The sequence below is a fragment of the Cydia pomonella genome, chromosome 13, assembly GCF_033807575.1.
Source record: "Cydia pomonella isolate Wapato2018A chromosome 13, ilCydPomo1, whole genome shotgun sequence".
Taxonomy (NCBI): domain Eukaryota; kingdom Metazoa; phylum Arthropoda; class Insecta; order Lepidoptera; family Tortricidae; genus Cydia; species Cydia pomonella.
Window position 1 is genome coordinate 12,685,595 of NC_084715.1, and position 21,045 is coordinate 12,706,639.

Genomic DNA, 21,045 nt, shown 5'->3' on the forward strand with positions numbered 1-21,045 from the left:
AATAGACAAAACCTTATCTGTAGGTTTTAATTAGCAAAACATGACGTATGTGAATGACAATATGAATTCGGCATGTAAGATAGAAAAATAATAAATGCTGTGAGTAAAGAGGTTCACCACAGGCAGTTTGCGTGTTATTACTGTGAAGTGTTTGGCCAAACCGCCGCTACCACTTTTGAAAGGATGCCACCCAAAAATCCAAAAATGTAAGTTACACAAAACAAAAAGAATTTATTTGCAGAAAAATATAGCTATTTGCCAGTTCCTTTGATCGTTAACTTATGTGACTGTTTTTTTTCAGTCGCTCGAACGCAGCACAAATTAGATTGCTCGTTGAATACATGTCACAGCACACCCGGTTCGCCAACTGGGAATTTGACGGGCCTCTAAGGACCCCAGAGGTACGAGGCGCAATGGGAGGCCCTTGCACAGGCCTTAAGGGAGCACGGGCCCAATAAGTCAGTGCAGGCATGGAAAGTGGTAAGTAAATATGCTTCCCATAGTTAAGATTTCCATCACTTAGTCCGCATAGAAGTCTTCCTAAACAAGACACTTTTTTATAATTATATAATATTGAATGAAATTACAGTGCAATCTGTGCATAGTAATAAAATGAAGTATAATAACTAATAAAATTAACATCTTAATGATTACTGAGGTCATGATAATGCAGGTCAAAGAGTCAGTTGCTTATTATAATGTTTTCTAAAAAAGGTATTTAATATGTATAGTTTTGCTGTAGTGACCCACTAGGCTAAACCGGTCGTCGAACATTTGATTTGATTTTAATTTCTTAATAATATTTATGAAGTGAGTAATCTAAGCTTTCTTATTTCTCTTTGCTTAAACTAAGACCATGAAGAGTTTATTGTGTCTTGTTTATTGTATCTGTTGAGTTAATGTCAGGCTAAGTAGTTTCTAAAAGTACTTTGCGATACAAGTGCAAAAAGTAGGAAATTACCTTTTTGCATGTATATTGTACATACAACGTCTTACAGTACATATGGCACTTTTCAATATATGCATGTATAGTGCTAGTTACTGCACTAGGGCGGTAAAGTAGCACAATATGTATTGCAATAGTACATTACGATACAAGTGCGAAAAATAGTTAATTTATTTATTTAATTAAACCTTTGGGAAACAAACAGGCAAAAACAACACACATAGTTAATCAGATTACACATCCACAAGCCAAACAGTTTCCACTAATGAGTAATAACAATTATGTTGCTCAGAAATTAACATTAATATCAAAACATGCAAAACTCAAATAACTCAAACTGTTGAAAACAATATTAACAAATTGGCAAGTATGCTGAAATATAGTAACTAATCAATATTATTATTAGCTGTACATTTTATTACAGAAACAAACTGTTGTAATGATAAATGGAATATATCAATATCAGAAAAAATTTCATTATAAGTTCTACACGCTCTAGCTAAGAACTTATTTCTTGCATATGTAGTACGACCAAAGTTAATTGCAAATAGGTTTGTGGAGCGAGTTCGCCGATCAGGACATCGAATTGAAATTTTAGACAAAAGATTGGGAGAATCAATAAGGCCATGTATGATTTTGAACAAAAATATCTGATCTCGAATTTCTCTACGGGGTTGAAGAGAGAAATTGTCAGGGTAAAAAGATTTAAATTTATATTAAATTTCATTGTTCTGATAAATTTGTTCTGAATTTTTTGAATTGTGTTAATGTGAACATTGAAATGAGGATTCCAGACTGTAGTAGCGTATTCTAAGTTGGACCTAACAAATGCGTTAAAGAGAAGTTGCAGAGTCTTAGGGTTTGTAAAATCCCTGCTTTGTCGGAAAATGAATCCCAACATTCTGTATGCTTTTGCTGAAATTTTGTCAATATGTGAAATAAATTGTAGTTCGCTATCAAGATTTAACCCCAGGTCCTTCACTTCAGACAAAACCCTTAAATTTTTGTTGTTTAATGAATAATTATACTCTATCTTATTGCGTTTTCTTGTAAATGTAATGGCACAGCATTTTTCGACATTCAAGTACAGTTCATTCATAGAACAATATAAACTCAGTCTATCAAGATCAGCTTGAAGTTTCATACAATCATCACTTGATTTAATAATGGTGTATATTTTGCAAGGGCTTGGGACAACAAACATCTTACGGTAAAAACGAAAATGCTTATTTACCAAGCGTGTGTCCTAAGCACTCTTCTGTATGGAGCGGAATCCTGGACAACTTACGCAAAACAAGAACGCCGGCTGAACTCCTTTCATATGCGCTGTCTGCGGAGCATACTTGGCTTCACATGGAAGGATCGCGTGACAAATGAGTCTGTTCTAAGCGAGGCACAGCTCCATAGTATCACAGCCATACTAAAGAAGAGACGACTGAGGTGGCTTGGGCATGTGTATCGAATGGAACGGACTCGTTTGCCACGTCAAATCCTGCTAGGGGAGGTTGCAGACGCAAAAAGACTGGTCGGGCGGCCAATGCTGCGCTTCAAAGATTGCGTCAAGCGTGATATGGTTACTTTTAATATCACATGTAACCAATGGCAAAAACTGGCCGAAGACCGACCCGTATGGCGTCGTGCTATTCACGATGGTCAAGCCACACACGACGATGCCTGGTTTACCTCTTTAAGAGAGAAACGTATGAGGCGCCACGAGCAGGCCTCCAACCCTCGCCCACCTGGGCAAGCATACACCTGCCGCGTGTGTGGACGTGGGATCCTCTCTCGCATAGGGCTATACAGCCACGAACGCAAGTGTCGTTACCAGGATGCTGCTTAAAACATCTCACGCAGATGAAAAGGCCTGTTATTATTATTATTATATTTTAGTATCGGCATATAATAACAAGTCAGAAAATTTGAAACGAGTGGCGATAAATTAAAACACGACTGAAGGGAGTGTTTTAAATTGACACGAGTTGCGAATTACCTATTCGCACATGTATCGTACAACGTTTTACAGTACATAAGGTACCCTTTAAATGTTTGACACAGTAACGTAATATGGTAATTTTCGCACTAGTGCGGTAAAGTAGTACCATATGTACAGTCAGCGTCAAATACTTCGTAGTACACCATACTAAATATATGGTGTACCGAACTATTTGGCTACTTTGGTTGCTACAAAGTATTTGACGCTGACTGTACTGTAAAAGCTGTTTTAATACTATTAATAAGTATAGTTAGTGTATTAATTTTGCCATAATCGCATGCAGTTATGACTATGGGTATAAATATTGTTGAATTTATATAGCCGAGTCCACACAGAGCGACCGAGGAGGCGCGTGCGTTTTCCTTGCCCGAGCGCACGTCTACACTGGCCAGTTTGTGCGTGAGAATATTGCCTCACGCGTATGCTCGCTCTGTGTGGACCCGGCTAATCATGTATAAATGACAACAGATTTTATTCTCTAGGTGGGCACCTGCTCCCCGCTGGTGCCCACCCTTGCAGAAGCTAGCATTTTCAGATATATTTACTTTTTAAGTTTTTGGTTTGGTTTAACCGGAATTATTTTTACCCGAGTATGAGAATGGGAAGGGTTATGATTTTAGCAGTCTACGTATGGATGCCGTATATATGCCGGTATGTTTTTGTTGTGTATAAATTACTAATCAATTTTGGTGAATGAGGTGTTTATAGGTTCATTTTTATGGGGTGACATAGACTACATAATAATATTTAACTGACTTTGGACAAGGAAGAGGTGCTATAGTTAAGAAAAAAATCATAGTCGGGTAAAAGTTTTTACAATCTTTTGCTTGTTTTCATTCTTATAACAAATATTTTAAACTTGCATGTGCTCATTGCCTCAGATTGACGACTACGTTGAGTTTTCGGGTGCTGGGAACAGTGTGGCTGGCAGCACGTTTTCTGCCACTGCTGAAAATCTCGTTGTTGTTCCAACAACCGCCACCGTTACTGCGGCCTTGCTCAGCGAACAACCCCACTTCTCCACCTCTCATTTGTCCTCGTCTCCCTCTCCTGCCAGCCCTATACGCTCCACGCATTCAGTACTGCCCACAAGTCCTGGACTACCCGAACGTCCCTCTCTTGCCGCCCTTTCCGCCCGCTATGCCCGTCCCGCCCTTCTCGCTCGTTCCGCAATAACCGCCCAACCCGCACGTCTTGTCCTGCCTGCACGTCAAGTACACAGCTCTGTGTACGTGGATCCGCGCCCTGCACGCGTATCCACGTACACAGAGCTGTGTACTTGCCCCGCAACCGCACGACGGAACCGGCACCTTCGACAGCACAATTTAATCATCTGCAGCATGAGCATGATAATATTTTAAGAGTAATTAATTAATTTATGAACTAATAATTCTGTTTTAAGATCAGGTTGAGTACGAGAAACATTGTTTATTTAACTTGGGACAAGAAAAACAGTAACTTGGCAGTAAGAATGCATACATAAAGCCTGTAAGCTCCATACTTGACGTACCATTCCCTACAAGTGTTTCTCTTGCCTCCATATTTCGCTTACCCCATCTGACCTTATTTGTATTGATAAAACATACAAATAATAAATATATATATACGCGAGCAATCGCAAAATCTACATTTCGGGATTTCTCGTATCGTACAGTGCCGTTTAAATAAAATAACACCACCAACTACCCATAAGAGGGTTATTATGAAACTTATAATTAACATGCATTTTATTGAAAGGCTGGAATTTTATTTATCTTGAAATCTTGACCATGGTCATATGTTTGACTGGACGGTACACGGCAATGTTATTATTACTAATATATTTCATAACACTAGACTTATTCAATCCTAAGTAACCTATTAGCTTCTCATTCGTGTGCGGTATATATCAGCGTTTGGTAGTATCATAATAGTCAAATCTGGTGTTGGTTGTTGTTAATAGTTAAATGTTCATAAAATTTGACAACTTATTATAGTTATATTTTGTGTGAGTCAGTTATCATAACAGAAATAAGATATAAAGCTGTTAATACCGTAAATTGTGTATGGATATGTTTGACTCAAATTCTGTATTCCCACAATAAGTAGGTATACGGGGAGCCCGTAAGAAATCAGTGGTATATGAAGGCTTTCTTGTGCAACTTTAGTATGAGCTGGAACAAGTAAATGTAGTTATGTAGAACAGATAATCTCCATTGTGGTAGATGGCGCTATTTATTATGTGCTCTGTGATACCACTTAGTTTAAACTTGCTATAACATATTTTATGTTGACAGGATATCCTGAACGAACTGAAAATTTTTAATGAGGCGCAGAAACAAAAATGGAGTGTTTTGAAGGAGGGGCACGACTTGTTGGCGAATCGGTAAGACTTTTAATACTGATATCAAAGAAAATTTGAAACAGGTGGATTCTCAAAGAAACCTTTGTAGCCACAGTAAATTTACTGCAATTTTTCGACACATGATTAAAACTTTTAGAACGTCATTTGACTTTGATCCTTATCCGTACACTGATATGTGTATAATTTGTTAAATATCAAAAAGTGGCGCCATCTAATAGATCAAAGGCCCGGGCCGGGTTATGCCCGGTAATATGGCGCCCCTTTCTGATATTTAACAAATTTGACACATCAGTAAAAGAATAAGGATCAAAGTCAAATGGCGTTCTAAAAGTTTTAATCGTGTGCCTAAAGATGGCAGTAAATCTGCTGTAGCTACAAAATTTTCATTGACAATCCACCTCTATTTCAAATTTTCTTTGCTCATATCAACTAACAAATAAACGTATTATTTATTGTTTAAGTAGTATGTACTAGTAATAACACGCGAACGAATGAACAAGCACTCCTACCCTGAGGTTGAACTACCTGACTAATTATAGGTTCATCCTCTGACCTTTCCAAGGAGCAAGATCTTATTTTCGTGTATGAGAGCCTTTGGAATACAATATTATTAACGCCCGAATGAGTGCTACCGCGTTTAATTTCGCCACTAGGGGTGCTAGTGTAGACGGAGGTCTTTCGAAATGTCAAATGCATAGCTTTTTTATCGTGAATTTCTACTCCTCATTCATAATTGTGGTAAATCTTATTTCATCTTTGATTAGTTAGTCACCAAACAAAAGTAACTCAAATAGCCGGGTCCACACAGAGCGAGCATACGCGCCAGGCAACTTCCTCACGCACAAAACGGCCAGTGTAGACGTGCCTCGGACGAGGCGGAGCGCGCGTTTTCCTCGCCCTAGTGCGCCGCCTCGGCCGAGGCACGTCTACACTGGCTGGGATTACCATCGAATCGTCTAATGTCGGTTTTGTTCCTTTGGGTTTGTTGTACCTAGTGACATGTTTTTTAAACGATTGCAACGCCATCTGCGAGTTGCTCGAGAGACTCAACTTACACACATATATGGATGTGGCTTCAAAAGTAATCACCGTTAATATCTCGTACCTTGAATAAAGGACCCACTTCTTAATTATTATTATAAATTATATTTTGGTATTGTTCCAGTATTAACACATTGGAGGACACCGAGATTATTGAGAACTTGGAAGACACAGTTATAATGGAAGAGGAAGACGTCTGAGCTAAGCGCTGTCCTCGCACCCTCCGTCTAGTTTACGTTTGCGGCCATATCAAAAATACACACCGTATGTTTATTAGGGTTCCGTACCAAAAAGGTACAAAAGGAACGAAAGGTACGAAAGGAAGAAATGCTAAATATCTCGAGAAGTACTTAAGCTATCGATGTGAAATTTGGAATAGTAATGAATAACGCTGACCCAAACATATTGGATGTGTATTTATTTTATTTTATTTGTAAGTATTAATAATGGAAAATTCCCAATATGAAGAGGGGGTAAAATTGCAAAGTCTAGTTAAATAGGTCAAGTGGGGTATCATTTGAAAGAGCTCAAATTGAAAATTACAAAACAATTTTTTATTTTCATTGTGAAAAAAAAATTTACGTATGAAGGAAAATGTGAAAATAATACCATCCCCCCCCCCCTCTCTCATCTCCGAAGTTTAAGAATAAAAATTGTTTTTTTTACATTGGTCAAGTCTTTCATGAGAAAATTTGAAGTTTGTACGGAACCCTCGGTGTGCGAGGTAAACGAACTCGCACTTGACCGGTTATTCTTATTGCCCATAAGGCCCGTCCTTAGATATATGTCCTTAGAATCATTGGATTACGGTGATCTCGAAAATGGCTCAAATGATTTCAATTAAATTTGCTATATGGGGGTTTTCGGGGCGTTTTTGAGTTTTTACCTATTTGTTTTCCGAGCAAAAGGAATTAAAGTTTACTGATTTTGAAAACTGTGTTTTATTAGTAAAATAATGTTCTGATTACATTTCTTGAAAGAAAATACATACTTATTTAGTATATTACTACATAGAGCGGGAAAAAGGGATTTGGTTCATACACATTTTATAATATGGTTAACTCTTTCCCATTTTTCCTGTAGCCATAACAAAGTTAAGGGAATCTAAAGCATTGCGCATTTTTCTACGTTTTGTATATTAGGTAGGTATTTGTATCAGAATAAAACATAGTAATAAGCAAAATATGTATTTATTAGACGCGCACGCTTTTCCTGCGCCACTCTTAATAGTAGTCCGTTTTGCGCATGACGATGAGGAAGTGCTTGAGGAGCGTGTTCATCAATATCTCCTACGATTTCCTCGGGAACATATCTGCAAGAAAAAGGAGAACATCGGTAAGAATATTAGAATTTAAAGAAGAAATCTAATCATCACTATAAAGAGTAAAAATGTGAAACTTTCTTCATCAATCGCTGAACAATGAAATTTATTCCATTTGCCCTTATCTTCATTTAATAGGGAATATTACGCGAAACTCTGCGTAGGGGTCACAACTACCACAATCCATCACAATCTGAGGGCCTCCGCTAGCTGACGCGGATTATCCGAACGGACGCCCCGTCTAATAACAAATTGTATGAATAGCGCTAAGTGGCGCGGGCGCGTGCGACGGAATTGGCCTGGGAGCAGGACCCGCGAGCGTGCGCACGCGGCGGGCGTCCGCGTCAGCTAGCGGAGGCCCTGAGGGTCTACCGCGAAACAAGAAAATTTCGTTACTTATCTAACCTCTCTATCACTGATGAGAATCTGCAATGTTAAGCTCACTTACCTATAATGTTGCATTATGTTGTATACTACGCAACATGCATTTATTATTGACGATGCCTTCGTCGGGCTGTAGTGTAAGACGCGGTCGTGGCCCAGGCACCGGAATACGTTTTTGAGGTACCCATTGGTACGCTTGATCGTGTTGCGCACGCGACAGTGCCAGACCGTGTACCTACCTTGCTTCTGGGCTTCCCGGGGCAGGATTCAGCACTGGCGTCATGAGCCATGGCTCAAGAGCATACCCCGAGTCACCTGAAATTATTATTTTTTGGTTACATAATACTTAATCATCTGAACAACTAACGAAACTTCCCCCTTGCTTATGCCTTTTTAGGGTTCCGTAGCCAAATGGCATAAAACGGAACCCTTATAGTTTCGCCATGTCCGTCTGTCTGTCTGTCTGTCTGTCTGTCTGTCTGTCTGTCTGTCTGTCTGTCTGTCCGAGGCTTTGCTCCGTGGTCGTTAGTGTTAGAAAGCTGAAATTTGGCATGGATATATAAATCAATAAAGCCGACAAAGTCGTACAATAAAATCTAAAATTTTAATTTTTTTTAGGGTACCTCCCCTACACGTAAAGTGGGGGTGAATTTTTTTTTTCGCTTCAACCCTAAAGTGTGGGGTATCGTTGGAAAGGTCTTTCAAAACTAATAGGGGTTTTCAAGAAACATTTTTTGATAAAGTGAATATATTCGGAGATAATCGCTCCGAAAGAAAAAAAAATGTGTCCCCCCCCCTCTAACTTTTGAACCATAGGTCCAAAAAATATGAAAAAAATCGTGGAAGTAGAGCTTAAGAAAGACATTAAATGAAAACTATAGCGGACATGATCAGTTTAGCTGTTTTTGAGTTATCGCAAAAAGTTTTCCCTTCATAGTAAAAAGACTTCTTTAATTAGGTACTGATTATGCAAATTTGCCTATTTGTTTAACTCGGGTGAAAGGTACCATTTACTACACTTTAAGCTCCAGTTTAGCTTATTGTGACGGAAGAGTAACTACGGAACCCTACACTGAGCGTGGCCCGACATGCTCTTGGCCGGTTATTTACATTATGATAGGTATATTAACTTAGTCATGAACTATTTATTCTGTGGTCGTGATCTTAGTACATTTACTAACATGCACTTGCCCCATTCCAATAACCCGGGGTTAACCGGTTAAACCGTTAACCCAATGTGAAATTGTACTGGTAACATGGTAACTCCAGGGTTAACCAGTTAACCCCGAGTTAGTGAAATGGTGCAAGTGGTGCTAAGGGATTTAGAAACAGCGCGCCAAGCGGGATGTTTTGGAAACTCAAAATTCCATACAAAATGACAGTTAACGCAAACGCGTACGTCACGTCTCCCCATCGAATAAATTTACACTAGGTACAGATACACAATTTTCTGCTTACCCAGAAGGAAATACTCCCCAATGTGGCCATTGTACAATCTTCTTAATTCATCCTAAATGGACGAATTGTTAAATATGAAAGAGTCGTGCACACGGCCAGGAAACCTCGTGTTTACTGCCAAGATCTTACAGTTGACATCTGCAATCTGAAGATATAAGGTTATTTATATTCTTATTTGAGAATTGGTGACAACCAAGTAGTAACATATAAGTTATTATTTTAATGAATTATTATAATCAATCTAGATTAGGTACATCATTATCTTAGTCGATTTGTGTTAGATTGTCCCATAGTATTTATATTTCTTTATTTAATTATAATATACATACATTGTGGTCAGTGATGAGGATTTTATGATTAATATAAAAAAATCATTATTTGTAACTAAAATTGAAACTTACTAGCTGTACATTAAGAGCGTGAACGCCTTTCCGATTCAGATATTGCACTCCGTGTGGCACAGGTGGGAAATATTTTCACTTGAGTGCAGTCTACTACACCCAAGATATTTGGCAGACCATATGCATCCTCAAATCCTGAGGCAACTGATCGTCGGGACCGATCAGTTCCAGGAAAAACTATTATCCATTGGTCTTTAAGTCTGTAAAAAGGAGCATATTTTAGATGGCACGTTTTAGAACTTAACCTTAGTCAAACCTAGCTAGTATTGCAATTCCAGATTATGTATCCAATGTAACTAACTACCTGAACATAACTATCAAACAATACCTATCTCATTACACAATACATCAACACTGATGCTTATTCAAAAAAGTAAAAACTACTAAGATAGCCCTAGTATACTCTCACAGTTTTTGATGCCTAGTAGTTCAGTGGTCCAATAAACATACCTTCTGTTCACAGCATCTACAAATTGTTCGAGATACTGTGGCTTACAGTCGTCTGACCAATAGATAAACCATGATCCTGACCAGTCCCGTGTTGATAATTGCCATCAGCCAGCAGATGTAATGCTGTTAGAATCTTATTTAAGTAGTTGTACACAGCTTAATTATTTAAGTAAATTTTTTCGCTTAAGAAATATTTAAATTTTAAGGTATAATGTAGCACCTCTGTTATGTTATAAACAACAATTTCACCCAAATATTTGTATCAGCTAATTTTGTGTGATTGTGCGGTATCTTAACATACAAACTTTTGGTACTATATGAGCAACACTGCAATATTATAGCTTTACCTTAAGGTGAGATGGCAATCCATCACCCTTGTGAGGCTGGAGGTCGGCGTTGAGTTCTTCACAAATATATAACACTAACTCCTTTCGTACTCTGTATATATGACGGAACTCTTCGTCCGGCATATCAAAGGGGTTTGCAGCGTCCCTCAAAGATCGTCGCTGAATCCTTCTTCTTTCTTTTTCCTCTGCAGCAGTTGCGAGCTGGAAGAAAAAAAATCTCGACATCCCTGCAAAGAAAATATTGACAATATTATATGCAGCGGAACTTTTTTTTTTTTGCTACGTCGGTGGCAAACAAGCATACGGCCCGCCTGATGGTAAGCAGTCTCCGTAGCCTATGTACACCTGCAACTCCAGAGGAGTTACACTACTAACTAACTAACTAACACTCAATAACTAACACTCAATAAAATCATAGAAAAACGGATACTTACTGATAATTTATACCTTAACATAGGTTTTTTCATGAGCTTTGCATCCACGACAACGCTTGTCGTGACCTAAGAAGCACGTAGATAAAATTAACTATATTGAACTGCCAAAATGGGATAATGTGTCAAATTATCCGACGACCATGTTATGCAAATTGTCGATTGTCATCTATCGCTGTCAAATGTGGATAACTCCTATTATCGTCTGCAACCGTAGTGTGAACGATAAAATCGAAGAAAACTGTCATTTTAACAACAAGATTGTCACCATATCGCGTGATAACTAAGACCATGCTAAGCCCGCAGCGTAATAAGAGTGTAGTACCAAGTACAATTCTTTCGATACATACTTTTTGCAGCTAACTGTACCTATGTTCAATTCAACTTCATGTAAGGTCAGCATGGGAAAGTGTGGCACACAGCCCATTCAGGTATGTGAGGCTGACATTGGGGTCTGTTTATACATTGATTAGTGTTTATTGCGAGTTCATACATTAGCTACTTGCATTAAATGGCAAATGTATGAACCTGCAAATAAATAATAAATAAATAAAATAAAATAGCCTTTTATTTCTTGCGAAATTTTAACATTTTAACATTGTTGTTTAGAGTTAAGTTAAAATAATTTTAGAACCAACATCAAAAAACTATAAGCAAACTTAATTACTTATAGCTTCCCAATGGCAGCTCTAAAACTATTTCAAAATGAATTTTAATATGTAGCAAGAACCCCGTCTTCACAGGTGAAGGCCTCCTCCAGAGTTTTCCACTCATCTCTATCTTGAGCTATTCGCATCCAGTTTTGACCAGCTATATTTTTTATTTCGTCTTCCCATCTAGTAACAGGTTTTCCTATACCCCGTTTCCCTAGTGGCCCTTTCCATGACGTAACATTTTTGGTCCAACGCTGGTCCGTTATTGCCTGCAAATAAGACTAACCAATTACCCTCAACACAAGCCTTATTGAGCTTACTGTGGGACTTAGTCAATTTGTGTAATAATGTCCTATAATATTTATTTATTATATCACGATTGTATAATAGTTATTTACGATACATTAGTGGCGATAAATTGAAACACGACCGAAGGGAGTCTTTTAAATCGACAAGAGTTGCGAATTACCTATTCGCACATGTGTCGTACAACGTTTTACAGTACATATGACCCTTTAAATTTTCGACATACTTAGTTACATAATGTGCTAATTTACACACTAGTGCGTAACACTATAGTAGCACCGTATGTACTGTAATAGTACATTACGATACTAGTGCGAAAATAGGAAATTCGAAACGAGTGGCGATAAATTAAAACACGACCGAAGGGAGTGTTTTAAATCGGCACGAGTTGCGAATTACCTATTTGCACATGTATCGTACAACGTTTTACAGTACATATGGGCCTTTAAATGTTCGACACAGTAACGTAATACGCTAATTTTCGCACTAGTGCGGTAAAGTAGCACCATATGTACTGTACATAGTTATTTGTGCAACAAGACAGGAAAGTTGGTTTTTCTTGCGAGTGTTGATTTTGAGTAAGCGAAAGATTCTATAATTGCATCACGAAGCGAGTGATTCTAAGTTAGAATCTTGAGCGTAGCGAGGGAGTTAAAAACACGAGATGTAAAATAACTGCTCTCGTGTGACACGCAACTTTTCACCTCAGTAGTGAGTTCATTATTAAAGGTTAATAAAATTAAACATCAAGTAAAGTTAACCACATTTATTTACATTCATGAATGAAAGGCATCATCATTATGACGAAAGCTTGTCTCACTCACTGGAGTGAGGAAAGTCGCATTTAAATTTCGGTGACAATATTTTTACGAAAGGGTGTAGCATCGGCGGTCGATACTGGAGCTGGGATTTTACGCGGTAGGCCGTACGGCGGTGCACGGTGTGGCGTTATTGTGGCGGAAATGTTTATTTACATCGGTTTCGATTGTGCATTGTAAAAGTGCGCGACTCGCTGCTGTAAAGATGTTATCGGATCGTTCGCTCTTGGTGTTCTCTGTGTACATGCCCGTCGATTCTGCGGAGACTCTTACCGAATTTACGGAATGCCTAGGGGAAATGGCGGCAATAGTGGAGGAGTGCCAGGTAGACTGCGTCTTCATATTAGGGGATTTCAACGCTCACCCGGGCAGACGATTCGGTAAGGAGTTGTTAGACTTTTGTGCGGATGTTAGATGGCAATGTGCGGACATAGACATTCTAGGAGTGGCCTCGGATACATACACCTATGTTAGTGATATTAATGGTACTAAAAGCTGGCTGGATCACTGTGTAGTATCTGAAGCGGCACGGAAACTAATACGGAGTATAAAAATACATTATGACGTGTACTGGTCGGACCATCATCCGTTAGAATTAGTTTGTAATTTAAATTTAATTAGAAATAATAATATTACAAGTAATATAGTACTTATGTAATAAGATTATTTGGGGAGAGCGTGACGCAGCACAATTGATATTATATGAAAATTATTGCAATGAAAAATTTAAATATATTGATTTTCCAATTGTAGCAGGATAGCCTAGGAAAAATTGCCCCAGCGATTTTGGGCCGAAACTGTAATCAAACGATTCCTTTTGGGGAGGTTATACTCTGCACAAAGTTTCATCCCTCTGTTACCCCCTGGGGGTGAAAAACACCCGACTAACCCCAAAACTGTTTTAATTATTTTTTCCTAAACTATGAAAGTGACGAATTTCAAATTTTGTACAAATATTAATAAGATCTATGATTGATCTATGTGCTAAAAAAATATTAACCCCCTAACCATTTAAACTCTTGTAAAAAAAAACAAAAATAAAAAAAGAATCAACCTGTATATCAAGTTTGGCTCATGGTACCACACCATTTTTTTTTTTCAAAAATGAACCAGTTTATATTCTACATGATACAAAAGTTTCATGGACCTACTCCAGAAGGAATAACATTGCGAAATTAATATGTATTGGCTCTTTGGTGCGTACTATTCATTGAACTCCCACTAAGAGCCTTGCATTATTAATAAACAATGGCTTGCGATCGGACCGCTGGCGCTGCTCGTGCCCGATTTGAAAAAGGTGGGGATAAAGAAGTATGAATCAAACTCATTTGTATTTATAAAAACATTTTTAGGGTTCCGTAGTCAACTAGGAACCCTTATAGTTTCGCCATGTCCGTCTGCCTGTCTGTCTGTCTGTCCGAGGCTTTGCTCCGTGGTCGTTAGTGCTAGAAAGCTGAAATTTGGCATGGATATGTAAATCAATAAAGCCGACAAAGTCGTACAATAAAATCAAATTTTTTTTTTGAGGGTACCTCCCCTTCACGTAAAGTGGGGGTGAATTTTTGTTTTTTGCTTCAATCCTACAGTGTGGAGTATCGTTGGAAAGGTATTTCAAAACTAATAGGGGTCTTCAACAAACATTTTTTGATAAAGTGAATATATTCGGAGATAATCGCTCCGAAAGAAAAAAAAATGTGTCCCCCCCCTCTAACTTTTGAACCATAGGTCCAAAAAAAATGAAAAAAATCGTGGAAGTAGAGCTTAAGAAAGACATTAAATGAAAACTATAGCGGACATGATCAGTTTAGCTGTTTTTGAGTTATCGCAAAAAGTTTCCCCTTCATAGTAAAAAGACATACTTTAATTAGGTACTGATTATGCAAATTTGCCTATTTGTTTAACTCGCGTGAAAGGTACCGTTTCATCCCTTGGTTAACAATTTACTATACTTAAAGCTCCAGTTTAGCTTATTGTGACGGAAGAGTAACTACGGAACCCTACACTTAGCGTGGCCCGACATGCTCTTGGCCGGTTTTTTAAAATTATCTTGGTTTCGGGTCCGAGACGTTGCGTATTAAGCATGATACGAGTATAATGATTAGTGGCTACGAAATAGTACGTTTATTTTAATTTCGCAATGTTCCTTCTGGAGTAGGTCCATGAAACTTTTATATAATATAGAATATAAATTGGTACATTTAAAAAAAAAATGGTGTGTGTACCGTGAGCCAAACTTGAGATACAGGATGATTCTTTTTTCATTTTTGTTTTTTTTACAAGAATTTAAATGGTTAGGGGGTTAATATTTTTTTAGCACATAGCTTTTAGTCTTATTAATATTTGTACGAAATTTGAAATTCGTCACTTTCATAGTTTAGGAAAAAATAATTAAAACAGTTTTGGGGTTAATCGGGTGTTTTTCACCCCCAGGGGGTAACAGAGGGATGAAACTTTGTGCAGAGTATAACCTCCCCAAAAGGCATCGTATGATTACAGTTTCGGCCCAAAATCGCTGGGGGCAATTTTTCCTAGGCTATCCTGCTACACCCTTTTATGTATATAAATAATACGTATGCCCCTTTGTTTGATTTTTTAAGATTTTTCAAATATTATAAGTGTTTTTGATAATTGTATGGAATTTGTATTTTGTTCCACATCATTTGGCCTTTAACATCAATTAAATGATGGTTTGAACAGCGCCCATAACATTAAGGCACTTACGTAAATGACTAGTAAGCCCAATTCGAGAGCGGCAGCCGCGACCGCATGGCGGGCAGGAGAATGTCATGCCCGGTGACGAAGGTGGGAAAACAGCGCGCTGGTGTCTCAGTTCTCGCCTAGTGTGAAGGAGTTTAAGCCATGCTTCATCGTGTGCAACTACTCCATCTCCCAGGGTCTTCCTCCAGTGCTCGCGGTCTTCAGCCTCCCTTTCCCAGTTGGTGGGATCGATCCGGAAGGACAACATATCTCGCTTTGCGCTATCCTTTAAACGAAGCATTGGTCGCCCAACCGGTCGTTTCGCGTGCGCTACTTCGCTTAGGATAGTCTTATGGCTCCTCTACATGATGGCCCAGCGTAGGCCAGTCCTAGGGACGCATTTATGCGTTAGAGGGAGCAAGTGATATTGCTATCTCATTTCACCGCATAGCTGCGTCCCTTGGACTGGCCTACGCTGGGCCATCGTGTAGAGGAGCCCTTACGTGGCAAACGAGAGGGCTCCATCCTGTGCACGTGCCCCAACCACCGTAAGCGTCTCTGTTTCAAGACTGCTGTGATACTGGGTAAACGTGCGATGCTAAGTACCTTCTCATTTTGCTCCTATCTTATACCTAATAATAATAAATCGAAAAGAGGAAAACAAAGGGGCATAGCTATATATGGTTAATATACATGAAATTGTTTAAAAATATTATTCATAATGTCAATATTGAGGGAGGAAAATGGGGGAAGTGGTCGTCCACTATCCTCTAAAATATTTTGAATGTTTCAACCATAAACCTAGGTAGCAATTTAGCAACTTCTGCTAACAATCTCTGCACTACAATGTAGAATTTAAAATTGGGGGTAAAGTGTCTTTCTGATCGGTCACAAAAGGAGCATTATTTATGAACTATAGAAATAAAAAATATTTCTTATTTAATTTTTTATTTACTACCTTGAAAGTACAGGCCTTGCTTAAATAAACATAACAAACTATTATTTTATACCAATTATTGGGTTTTTGGTTCAGATAAAAAGCAGTCAAACACATCTAACCCAGTAAATAAATAATATAAAATCCAATCATAAATAATAACAAATGTGTTGTTTTCAACAGTAAATATTAGTATGGACTACACAATGTACTAAATCATAATCATAATCATTCTTTATTGCAACCATGGTACAGTATAGATGTTATACATGATATACAATGTCTCACATGGACCCTGCAAGGGCACAGCATATAATATCTTATTATTCATAATCATAACTCATAACATATTATATTATTATTAACAATGAAGCAATTCTTATATTACACATGAGATCACTAATAAATGTCAAAATAAATTATCAAAGAATGAGTCATCAAAGAAAAAAAATAAACAGAAAACTCATCTAAGATAAGTAAATTTTCTCGCACTTATTTAATGGATAAGACCTGTAGGGCTAAGATGGTCGACTCTTTATCATTTGTCACCATGTCTGTCACGTTCTAACAAATATGTAAGCGCGAAAGTGACAGGCATAGTGACAAGTGATAAAAATGGAGCCATGATGCCACCGCTGATAAGACTAATGATTGTAGTTTAACTTTCTCTGTAGGGCTAAGGTCAACTCTTTATCATTTGTCACCACGCCTGTCACATTCTAACAAGTATGTATGTAAGTGCGAAAGTGATGGGCATAGTGACAAGTGATAAAAATAGAACCATAGTGGCACCGCTGATTTGTTCTTATTTTACTACAGGTTTTTATACTAAGTCAGTGGCAAACAAGCATACGGCCCGCCTGATGATAAGCAGTCTCCGTAGCCTATGTACGCCTGAAACTCCAGAGGAGTAGGAGAAGGAGGTAACTACAGAAACCAATTTTGAAATGTTTAATTATTAGTATTAACATACTAGAAACTTAATTATGAAGTAGCTGTATTGTTAGAATGTTTTTTGAAGAACTATTAATTTCATACCTTTTTGTTTTAAAATGTTTTTTCAGTTCTGGAGCCGTTTACTGAAACGGCTTTCAAAGGAAAAAATAACTCACTGTATATTTATGTGTTATATATTTTTGTGAATATTGAACATTAAAATATTTTACTGGTAACAACTGAGAATAATCATTCCCACTAGGACCCACCAAAGTAAGTTAATGGTACTACAGATCATTATTAGAAGAAAGATGAGAAAACCCATTCTTTAGCTAGTCTATCTATAACTTAGAATATTGACCTGTTTGGGCCGCTCATCTGATTTGGAGTTTATTCAGTAAAATATTATTTTGCCTAATATTTAAACATTATAACTTACTATATTGATCACTTTCGTATATACTATAAGGGTATTGAGTTATTATGAAACAATTTGTAACTCATAAGCAGACAAGTTAGTGTACAATATTATGTATGTACCTACAACTAATCAGATAGTGGAAAGAAGCAATTTTGTGTCATACAAGGCAACATTGTTTTTAGTTTGTTACTAACTGATGGGTAAGTGCCTATATTTAAATGGGTCATCACAAGACAGTGTACGGATTTTCTGAATTAAAATAATTTTAGATAGTCTTACATATAGCAAACCTGTAATTGAGGTAACACAAACAAAAGAAGCACTATCACTTTATCTTAAATCACCACAAATAAAATTATTATCTTGACAGTCCACGTGTACCTAAATGAGTAACTAGCTGGAACCAGGCGGCGCGAACAACCACGACGTCAACACTTCCAAAAGTTTGTCGTGACACTCTTGCGACCCCAGGCTGCCTTCCTCTAGGATTCTAAGTCTGCTAGTCCATTGATACTTAGCACGAACGAATCATCTTTTAGCTTGAACAGGGGATGAATCTGCTTCGGAGAACCTTTGTTTCGTGAGGGCACGATATATAGATTTATGTTTTCCATTTACCTAGTTAATGACGATTTCGCCAGGAACTGTTCTCATAGGGGATAAAGTTGTCCCGTAGTTGCTTTTAGTAAAGTGATCGCTGGTTTTTATTAACAAATAGCCACAATGGATGGAGTGCCGGGTGTTGACTGTTGACTAAAGAATGGTTTCAAGACTAATTCTTCATTAGCTGCACACTTCCACGTTAGTTTACTGCAGTATAAGCTAACAGTTTAAATATTATCATCGAGCAAAATAACAAAAACAAACATTCTTGACCCGACTTCGCCATTTTTAAGACATGTTTTCATAATTTGACGTATCAAATTATCTGTCAAAATTGACAAGTATGCTCCACGACCAATCACGTTTATGAGCTTTCGAGAAGTCACTTAGATCTTGCTTAGATCTCTAAACCATCTCTTATTGATGTCTTATTGAAATAAGACCGGAATCAAAGTTAACGTCAATTTTGACATATCGTTTAGTTATCGATCTTTTCAATCTCTTTCCAAGAACTAACGCATCTCTAAATCATTGTTCGAATCGGGCCCATGGTCATGAACCATTTGATACGAAAATATAAAATGTGTATGTTGTTATAATTTATTTACTTAAGTAATTATAATTGTTAGTAACAGTGCATACTTAAAACTTAATTAGAAAAAAGTAAAGTTAATTATATTACTATGGGGAAAACATCAAAAGATAAAAGAGATATCTACTATAGGTTAGCTAAGGAGGAAGGATGGCGAGCTAGAAGTGCATTTAAATTGTTGCAAATTAACGAAGAACACAACATATTTGAAGGAGTGCTCCGCGCCGTGGACCTCTGCGCTGCTCCCGGTAGCTGGAGCCAGGTACTGACAAAGAAACTGAGACAGAATGCTCAAAATGAAGATGAAGTCAAAATAGTGGCTGTCGATTTGCAGGCTATGGCGGCTCTGCCGGGCGTCAAACAAATACAAGGCGACATAACCAAGTTGTCGACGGCTAATGAAATCATTAAGGAATTTGAAGGATTAAAGGCAGATTTAGTAGTTTGTGATGGAGCTCCAGATGTAACAGGTCTGCATGACATTGATGAGTATGTCCAATCACAGCTTCTCCTTGCTGCCTTGAATATTACTACACATGTTCTCAAGGATGGTGGTGTATTTGTGGCTAAAATCTTTAGAGGGAAGGATGTGTCACTTTTATATTCGCAGCTGAAGCAGTTCTTCAAGTTTGTTACTGTCAGTAAGCCCCGAAGTTCAAGAAATTCAAGTATTGAAGCATTTGTGATATGTCAGAAATACCAGCCACCAGAAGGCTATGTACCAACAATGGTGAATCCTCTGCTGGATCATAAGTACTGTGATTTCAATCAGTTCACTGGCCCTAACAGATATATTGTGCCATTCAATGCATGTGGGGACTTAAGTGCATATGACTCAGATACCTCATATCCTTTGCTGTTGGATGGACAGTCATCTTATGAATATAAGGAGCCTGTTCAGGGCCCTATTAATCCACCTTACAAAGAAGTTTTGGACAAGACAAAAAATTTGCAGTTACAGTAAATTTTAATACATATAAATTAAGTATATTTACTTACTTACTTATATTTTATATATTTTGATAAGTAATCAAAAATATTGTATTACTGTTATTTTAAAAAACTTGTAGAAAAAATACTATACCACTAAGTTTAAGTCTGCAGTCTCACAACACCTGGGTCACATTAAAAATAAAAGGATAGCTGTTGTCTCTTATTATTATTTGCAAAGTTTGATGTTTATGATGGTTGTCTTGCAATAGAAAAAAAAATGTTTTTATATTTTATGTATGTATTGTTGGGCTATAAACTGAAAACCAGAATTGTGACTGCTAGTTTGTATCACAGCAAATTTCACACTTTTTTCACACTATTGTTCTAGACTTAAGAAATTATGTTAATTGGGTACTTGACACATGTTGAATATTATAACAAAAAGCTGAATGGATAGAAAACGAGCCGAGAGTAAAAATGGATAAAAAAGTGGAATTTAGAAAGATATATTGAGATTATAAAAAAATACAAGGCTTGGAGCCTCAACTCAGCCTTTTTTTTATGTTTTATTGAAAATTTTATTATATCACAACTATATACATAAACGCAATATTTCAGGGTCAAAATAGCAATTTTCTTGATTTTCCATACATTTAGGACAGACTAATGTGACGTCACATTGCAATATCATTTTGTTAGAGGCGTATCAATTGTCGAATGCGAGCATCAGACTTTAAGCTCTCATTTCTGACCTTTGTGTTGCTTAAATGCCATGAGTCCTATATAGACATTTGATCCTTAGGAAAATCAGGATCGATTGACATTATTTACAAAAAACTGTCAGGTAGCCAATTGTAATTGTTGCTGATCTTGTGTCTAAATTGTCCATTTGGTTGTTTCTGTCTTGTACCCTATGTGTGTGCCAATTATAATTCTTATTCTCTTTATTCAGTTTCATTATTTGGCTAGGTAATTATATATTTTTATAGTAGAAATATAAAGTGAAATTTACAAACACATACAAAAACAATAC

The 21,045-nt window shown here is 37.4% G+C and overlaps 1 protein-coding gene and 1 long non-coding RNA gene across 2 annotated transcripts; one reads left to right on the top strand and one right to left on the bottom strand.

Annotated features, from left to right (window-relative positions):
• Positions 1-7,498: 7,498 nt before the first annotated feature.
• On the bottom strand, positions 7,499-8,849 carry LOC133524234 (uncharacterized). Its single transcript, XR_009800348.1, has 2 exons — positions 8,094-8,849; positions 7,499-7,636 (listed from the first exon to the last, which is right to left on the bottom strand). It is a non-coding gene; the product is annotated as an uncharacterized LOC133524234 (long non-coding RNA).
• A 9,777-nt stretch (positions 8,850-18,626) lies between these two features.
• Positions 18,627-20,959, top strand: LOC133524233 (tRNA (cytidine(32)/guanosine(34)-2'-O)-methyltransferase-like). Its single transcript, XM_061860134.1, has one exon. The coding sequence runs from the start codon at positions 19,171-19,173 to the stop codon at positions 20,041-20,043; it is 873 nt and encodes a 290-aa protein (XP_061716118.1). The 5' UTR covers positions 18,627-19,170; the 3' UTR covers positions 20,044-20,959.
• Positions 20,960-21,045: the final 86 nt, after the last annotated feature.

Coding starts and splice junctions, on each gene's coding strand:
- LOC133524233 (XM_061860134.1), top strand. CDS start 19,171: ATGGGGAAAACATCAAAAGATAAAAGAGATATCTACTATAGGTTAGCT.